General features: G+C 39.7%; 1 protein-coding gene across 1 annotated transcript; it reads left to right on the plus strand.

Moving 5' to 3' along the window:
* Positions 1–5,583: 5,583 nt before the first annotated feature.
* Positions 5,584–6,264, plus strand: LOC104073459 (muscle-related coiled-coil protein-like). The gene has a single exon (XM_009573241.1). The coding sequence runs from the start codon at positions 5,584–5,586 to the stop codon at positions 6,262–6,264; it is 681 nt and encodes a 226-aa protein (XP_009571536.1).
* Positions 6,265–8,842: the final 2,578 nt, after the last annotated feature.

The raw sequence follows: 8,842 nt of genomic DNA on the forward strand, positions 1-8,842 counted from the left end.
AATAGTTGAGAGCTGATAACAGTTGCCTTTATTAAAGCTTGTCAGAATTACATTTTGAAGCTATGTGAAAAGAGAATGCAAAACTGGGTTATAGTGTTTCTAGCATATATTTACACATACGAAAATGTATTTTATTTTTTCTCCTTGCTGACTCTAGTCTGGTCTTTTAAATACAAACCCAGAATACGTGTGCAAAAAAACATTAAAGGACAAGGGGAAGTAAAGCTCCTGAACTAGCCACACCCATTAAAATGCCCTTATATCCTATTATTTTTTATTTTTAAATGCCATTATAATAAAATTATTACCAAAATAATAATTAAAAGTATTAATGTACTTAAAGCCTAAGTATTGTTGTACAGTGACACTATGTCACCGCTTTGTCTAGCAAAGCCAGTGGACTCTAAATTAGCAACACACATTTCCTTAATGAAAATAATACTACTGCTGCTATTAATTATTGACCCCACCTGTGCTTACACAGATAAAGAGTGAAGATTTAGCTAACAAGTGTGAAGATTTAGCTAACAAGTTTGTGAGGGAATTTTTTTAATAACCCTTTTTCCTTTGCACAGCTTCACTGACCTCGCTGAAGGCATGGCATTCCTCTTCCAGGAGCCCCTTTGCCTAATTTGCTCCTTAGTTCAGCAGTAAGGGAGAAAGGTGCTATTAGAGCCGACCTGATCTTTGCCAGGACACAACTGCAGCAAAATACCTGAGCCATCGCTAAACAATTTGCTCTGCCATTTCCCTTCTTTTCCTGCCCAGAGATGAGAAAAGCCTGACTGTGCAGGCAGGGTTTTCAAGCAGGCACATTTTGAGACAGTCTCTTTTCCCCCGCAGTTTTCAATTATCTGAGCATCGCCACCTCGAGAGTCTCATAACGTTGATTAGGGGCATTGCCACATTTAAGATTATTTACCTACTGTTTGTAAGGTTTCTGTGAGGTGAAAAAGAGTCAGCACCTTGCGCTTTGCATAGATTAAGGAGCAGGTGTATTAGCTTTTCTTCATAAATGTCTTGTTATATCCTGTGGGAGAAAAAAGCTACTGCTGTGATCCCTTCCTTGAGATCGGGAGATGCCGGCAGTGCCTGCAAACTGGTCATCGCCCTCACGCGTGGGTGCAGAGCAGCCAGAATTTTGGCATCTGATGAAAAGTTTGCAGACGAAAGGAGTGTGTGAAGGACACAGACTATGTCCCTTCAAAAATTTTCTAATTGTCAGTTAAATTGAAATGGGAGCAGAGCGTGAAAATGGCAATGATGGAGTCAGACTTTCTTGGGAATCCAGTGTTGGAAACATCTGCGTTTCAATATTCACTGTCCCCAGAGCCATCCATTCAAATCAACGCCATGCTGGCCGCCTTCACCAAAGCTGAGGTTTACTCATGTGTTTACTTTGGTTTCAGCCAGGCCCTTAAAAACTCAAACTTCTATGGCTAGGCATATTTGAGAAGTTAAATACTCAAAAACTAGGAAAAGCCAAAGTTCAGGTTTAAAATGCTTTCTTAGCAAACTTTCTGGGCCAGGGGCATCACCAGCCATTCCTGAATTGTACTATCATTCTGTTACGATTTTATACCTTTAAGTTTTCTTTGTTAAAGTTGTTTCGTAAGCAGTGGATCTAACTAACCTTACAGCTTTGTGGCCTCTCCCTGCCCGGCTAGACTGCAAAGGTCTCCAGGCTTTCCCCTTATCACTGCAACTGATGCCTTCAGTCCTTCCTCTGCTACCACAGAACCTGAAGCCTTTCTCCTTCCAGACCTCATTTCCTTCCACATACATGCATTTTTCCAAAATATTTCCAGTTTCCACAACGCAACATCTCATCTGACTCCCTTCTCCCCTCTCCCCTCCTACACCCATTCATAACACAGCCCCCCTCTTCTCAGCACCCTCAGCACTCATCACCTGCCAAAAACATCGGGTCCAGATCTACAAGCAAGGTACCTGAGCCACTGGCGTGTTTGCTCAGGACAGACGTCAGCTGGGAGGACAGACGGAATGACTCACAACACAGCAGGCTCCTCAGCAGAAAGCTTATTTCTTCATGTCTGAACTCAGCTCCCTTCTCAAATTGGTGGAAAATGCCCAAATGTTTACGTGTTAGTGGAGAGGCCGTGTAAGGGTGAGAAGGTGGGAGCTGCGTAATGTGAGCATATACGCTACACTTTTTGTACAAAAAAAAGACAACTTCCAAATCAACCACTTATATGACTGATTTCCCAACTTTTTTCTTGGAGAAGAAGGAAAAAAATTGTTTTGTTTTGAAAGGCTCAGGTCTATTTTCAGTTTGTTGAGTGGTGGGCTAACTTTTCAGACTATGGCCAACGAGCATACCAGGACCAGTGTGAGCACCCTCTGCAGGGTGCACCCTCTCCAGGTGCTCCATCTAGGAGGAGTGATGAGCTTCCACAGATTTATTTCTTGGTTTCTGGTTCTGACATGTGCATGTCTCTGTTTTTTGCCCCTAGGCAAGGCAAGCAGAGCACATGTCCTTTGTATTAACCAACAGAGAGACCACATGACTGCACTCCTTTCTCATCAGGAAATCAGGTTAAAAATACCTGACTGTTTGGTATAATCTTTTACTGTGAAATAATCTCCTGTCTTCATTTTATTTGAGCACTTACAAATTTAGCTTGGAGATCCTCCCTTACCTCCCATGAGGTAGTGGTGGCAGACACGAGTCCCTCCTAGCAAAATGCTTAAGTAGAATTCTAACTAAAAGCTTGCAAGTAGCATCATCAATTGCTCAACACCTTCTCACCCTCCTCTAAGATTGGGCAGCCCAGCCCTGCTATTTCCAGTCCCATCTGCTTTCAAGAAGAAAGCGGTCACCCAGTTTAGGGCTTTGTCCTATGCAACTGAAATCAGTAGGTGTTTTGTCTTTCCTTTTAGTGAGTCTATAGATGAGCTGGTAGCTATATGCTTTGACCCCATCAATTTCCCACCTGCTGCTAAAACTTATCGTTCCTGCTTTAGGAAGGATGAGCTCCTACCTTCTCTCTACCCCACTGATACCTAGTGATAAGAAGAAATGGGGAGGGGCAGGAGAGAGAAAGGAAGCAGATGAGAAAGCTCTCCTACTGAGCCTAAATCACTGTATTTTTATTACGAAACCCCCCTAACGCTAGCCAGTTTCACTAATACTTTCCACTTTGGTAACATCTTCCATCCAGAAACCTTGAGAGGAGATAGAAACTCACACTAATTTTTAGCCTTGCTACATTTGATTCTGCAAGATGTGTGCAGAAACCACGGAAAAAGAGAAAATCAGAGATTTGGCAAAGATCATTCTCAGAGTCTATAGCAGAATGAAAAATGTTCCTCAGGACCTGCAGCTCTAGTTTCTGTGTCTTGTCTACAAGGCCTTCATCTCACACGTTATTCTTCATAAGTCTTAACTCTAACACATGTGTATGAAAGTTAAAACGCTCTCTTCTTTAGTTAATAGACTATTAAGCTAAATACAATAAAAATCTGGCAAACAATTGACAAAAAGTACAGAAAAATTTGTTCTTCTTCCAAACGAAGACAGCTTAAATATTGCAGAGAAAATAGTCTCTCCGCCTTCTCTCTTTTTAAAAAGTAATCTTCATATGAACAGCATACCCTATTTACCATATTGTATTCATTTCTGTATGTACTGAAATTTCAGAACAGTCATTCTGGAAACATTTTTGTTACCATTTCAGCTGAAGGAGCGGGCTATAATTTACAAACTTTGAGGAACTATTATCCAGCTGTGTTTTAGTTCATTTTCAGAAAAGAAGGGATTATGTTTGTATATAGAAGTCTTTATATAATTAATGTTAATTTGCACATTTTAATGAAGATTATTATTAGCAAAGCATTGTAGTTTTGTTCCATGAGTTGAATAACATTCTGCTGTAATCAATGCAACATAACTCGTCCCTATTTTTTCTAAGCATTAACAACTATTTTACTAGAGGGTTTTTAATGAAGGCAAGGCATGATGACAGACTCTTAAGTGGGCTTTATCTGCCAAATAGCTTAATGTATTTTATTTTACATATTGCTAGTACTCTGTAAAATAACATTAAACATGACTTGCTACTAATGAGTCACTGCGAAAAATGACAGACGTCTTTTTGGCCGGAAATCAGTTCACAGCAAAATATTCAGTAAGACTGAGCCATTCTTCATGGGTTCACAACTTCTAATATCTCTCCTATTTTCTGCATTAAGGTAATAATGCTAAGGATAGAGCCCAGACACTGTCATGCCTTAGAGATCAGCTGAAGTAGTTACTACTAACGGGAAACAGCTTATAGAAGTTTTACATAGCTGTTGTACTTGTCTGGACCCTAAAGGGCTGCTCCTCGTCGGAGAAGAGCACATGCACATGCACATAAACAGCTAGTAGGGAAGAAGGGGCTGGCATTGTCCATCTCATACACCTCCTACAAGTTATGGGTTTTCTACTCTGCATACACTAGTACTTCTAGACAGAAGTGCCTCACTGACAGTGAGCCACAAATTCATAATGTCCATGCAGACAGCAGTCTTCAGATCAGGGGATGAACTCTCTTAGGAGATTCTCCCTGTTCAGATAAATCATACTACTGAATCCTTCCATTACAAGCTTTGTTCCTTTTTTTTGCACGTCCTTAACCACTAAGTGATTCTTGGCAAATTATCTGTTTACTGTGGACAGCTTTTGAAAGTCGTCTGTGTATCTTTGAGTTTTGAGCCTCTAGCAGTCTTTCTTTGGAGGGGCGACATCCATTCCTAGTGCTAAGATACCTACGATAGTCACCACTTCCAAGCATGCAGCTAATATGTATCATATGTATAATATAAATATCTAATACCACATGCTCATACAGGTCACCAAACTCACCACAGGAGATAGAGATGCTTGCTCTGGGTCATTGATATTTCTCCAGATGGAACAAGTCAAGTTCATCTCAGCAATGGTGCAGGTGCTGGGTGAATTATATGGAATTGGCTTTAGCGAATAACATCTCATTCCTTTAGTGACTTTGTCTCCTTGTGGAGTCAGCACGTGTAACTTAGTATGTTGGGGTTCATCCCCTTCTGGGCAGCAACAGAAATGTTTGCTAAGTTCCAATTAGTCAAAAATGTGCTATTGTCTTGGTGACGGTAACGGACTGAAGCTACTGGTATCATTGAGGCATTCATTTGGAGAGTGTAGAGCTGACACAAGCACATGAGCCTCTTTTATCTACAGGATGTCTACTTTTATTGGTGAGGAATAATGGATCTAGGCCTAATCCCTGAGAAGCAGATCAGCTTCAAAAAAAAAAAAAAAGAACTAGACAAATCTGCTCTGAAAACCATTAGGGGCCAGTACACACAGGACCATGGCATTCATTAGTTTCAGGCAGAACCACAAAAGAAATCTTTAATCAGAGTAATGTCTTTACAGAAGTTGTCAAAGGTTTTCTCTGCCGTTTGTATTCTGTATAGATCACATACGATGGTACAAGCCTACCATACTTTGTTACAATATTGTGTTTCAGTTAGCATTAATTAACTACAAACCAACAAACAAAATGCTTGATGACCATCTTTTTAAAACACACTTTCCGGAAGATGACTCTGTGCTTTCATTCACAGGAGGAAACCGAGTGTCCTTCATCTCTCTCTGTTATCAAAGAGAGGACAGCAGGGGAAACTCTAGAGGATGATTTCTTCCCACCTGATGATCTGTCTTCTGATGAAGAATATTATATCGAAGAAAGCAAAGCAACCCAGTTCAAGAAATCAGGCATGAGGCGTATAGATGACATCAAAAAGGCATTTTCAAGGGAAAATATCCAAAAGACGAGACAAAATTTTGGCAAGAAGGTAAACAGGCTTCGAACTAGAATAGTGACCCCTGAGAGGAGAGAGAGGATCAGGCAGTCAGGAGAGAGACTGAAACAATCTGGGATAAGGATCAAGAAGACCATTTCACAAGCTGCCCCAACGAAGGAGACGTTCAAGATCCATAAAAAAAATAAAGAACGAACAGGAGCCGAAGGTCAGGAGGGGATCCAGGAAGCCGGTGTGCACATCACCTCTGAGCTCGCAGCAGCAGAGCCCTTCACTGAAGAAATCTCTTACACAGAAGTGATCACTAAGGTAAAGAAAGACAAGAATAGTGCAACAAAAGGTGCTTCCCAGTCTACTGAAAAAGGAGTGACAATCCCAGAAGTTGTTCTTAAGCAGGAAGGAAAAGAAGGAGGAGGAAGTGATGATGTCCCTTTGCTAGACTTAAAGCAATCGGCATAAGGAATCAATTAGCAAACACACCATACTATCCTTACCGAACAAAAGATAAAGGTAACACAGTATGTATTCACTCAGCTTTAGAAAAAGGTGTGAATTTCTGTTATATCACAAAACATGTGTTGGTGGTGTTCTACCATTTACACGGGTGTCTGTAGTGTTTCTTCCTGACAAAGCCAAGCCATGCAAACTGAATGAAGGGGCTCCCCCTCTGTCTTGCAGAGTGCCGATAGCCATCATTAACCCAAATGGAACTCGCATGTCAAAGGGAGATGGAAATCTGCTGTATTTTCAAGATTGATTTAGCAGTCACTTTACAGCCTATTCACTCTCTTTAGTTTTATGTACAACAGTATAAAAATTATTTCCATTATCATCTAACCAGAAAACAATAATAAAGCTATTAATTCATATTAGCGAAAGGAAGAAGTACGGAAAACACCCGTTTAGCTATACAGATCTTTTCGTTTAAGGGCTCTCACTGAAACAGCAGGAGGAGGAAATTCCTGCTTTATCCAGGGTGTGACAAAATGTGGCAGGAATGATAGGTTTTTGAGTAAATTGTGTTTCTTCTCAGTGGAAAAGAGAAGCTCCTGAAATGACAAAAGATTATTTCCAGAGTTCTGGAAGAGGAAGGTTTGGTGTACGTAAGCAATGCATTTTCTGCACTTACGGAGTAAGAATAAAAAAGCAGAAGACACATTAAATGTGGAATAGCAGGAGGAAAAGAGAATGAGGTATCATATCAATGTTTCAGAAAGATGCGATTGTGACAAAGACAAGGGTATGAAGCAGTAAACAAGGAATAAGATTAATGCGTGGGTTCTGGATAAATAGAGAAAAAAATTAGAATATTGTAACTGAAGTTTCCTCGAGATCTTTTAAAGAATTTTCACCCTATCCAGAGGATCACAGGGCTTATGAACATAACTGACCAGACCAGGGAATTGTTTTGTTTTCCATTCTCTGTGCTTCACTGCAATTAAAATCTATTCTACAAAGCTGCTGAAGTACAGGGCCAATCCATAACCCAATTCTTTGTTTCCTATCATCATCGTTATCGACCAGCCACAGCCTCAGGGATTATGAGACAGACACCCTTTGGAGTATGGAACGCTATTTATTTGCAACACTCGGGAGCCAATGCCCTGACATCAGATATGTTTGTAAATACGACCGCTATGCTGACATGGTGTGCAGGACTGTATTGCTCTCTTCATTCTTAAACGGAGTTGCCTTCAAAGCACTTGTCTAAAGCAATGTTAGCCATAACTATCTGTGTGAAACTTGTACAATATTGCCAAAAGCTGTATGAATGTATTTAATATCTCAGATTCATTTTAACAGCAGAACATAACTTGGTTATCTATATACATTGCTTGAGGACTCCCAGCTAATTGTTAATCTATAATTTAAATATAATTAGTTTGATTTCAAATATTCTGCCTGCCAGTTCTTTCATTTAGTCTGGTGTACATCACATTTGAGGTGAAACAGCTTTAGCAATAGTAACTAGGGAACACTGGTTGGGGAAGGTCAATGTTACACTATGTCAGTGACATTTCAAAACAAATTAATGTTGTCAGATTGGAAGCAGCAACTCCACTGAATGGAAGGGCAAGACAGGGCAAGAGAGGGAGACACGAAGACCTTTTTTTCAACAGTAAATTGTACATCTTACATTACAATTGTAATTACATGCAAAAAGAAAAAAAGGTTTTGCTTATAGGATAGATTGGAGGGTTTGTTTGGTTGGTTTTTTACTAGTTATAGGAAGCCTTTTCTGGAACCAGGCAACTGTATGTTCTTCTTCCAGTTCCATATGAAACTATAGCTATCTTCAGTGAAATACTGTATGATTTGTCTGGTTCTTCTGTAATATGGCCTGCATTCTGTTCTGCAAGATTTGACGTTTTCCTAAACTGACAAACGGGGTTTAGTTATTGAAATGAAAATGTTAAAGTTCAAAGAAGCTATTTCTTTGCATTTTTATACAGCAGAACACTAAGTGCTAGAACATAATTGCCTATAGGTTTTCTTTATATAGCATTTAATTTTCTCATTTTACTTGACAAAGAAAGGAAGTGATGCAGTTTCCATGGAGCTTATCATGTAGCACCGCATATAACCTCTATCAAATATGTATTTTTTAATGTTTACTTCTAACTTCAAGTGTTCAGAGGATGATTTGTTTTCATAGCAAGTAGTGAAAAGTACTTCAATGCAAGTATTTCAATGTGCACAAAGGGCAAAGTATTCAATGTACACTCTTCATTTTAAGTTATTATCAATGTTACTGACTTGAATTTTACAGGTACCAGGAGATCAAAGTTAACTTACTCCATATCTTCTCATACAGGTAGGGGATGGGGAGAACACTATGGTTTACAACCTCAACTTCTATACAACAGCACAGCCTTTTGCTGCTTGAAGTCCCCCTTATCTTCTTCATAATTCCTTATCTTCTTCATAATTTCCAAGAGCAATCATCTTGAAGCCCAAACCTTCACCCTTCTCAGAAACAAAATTCTCAATGAAATTGGTTGATGTACAGCTGTAGTGCAGGAGGCCTGGTGTATAT

The sequence above is a fragment of the Fulmarus glacialis genome, unplaced genomic scaffold (assembly GCF_000690835.1).
Source record: "Fulmarus glacialis isolate BGI_N327 unplaced genomic scaffold, ASM69083v1 scaffold48852, whole genome shotgun sequence".
Taxonomy (NCBI): Eukaryota; Metazoa; Chordata; class Aves; order Procellariiformes; family Procellariidae; genus Fulmarus; species Fulmarus glacialis.

What these genes read in the sequence shown, in the direction of transcription:
- LOC104073459 (XM_009573241.1), top strand. Translation starts at nt 5,584, where the DNA reads ATGACTCTGTGCTTTCATTCACAGGAGGAAACCGAGTGTCCTTCATCT.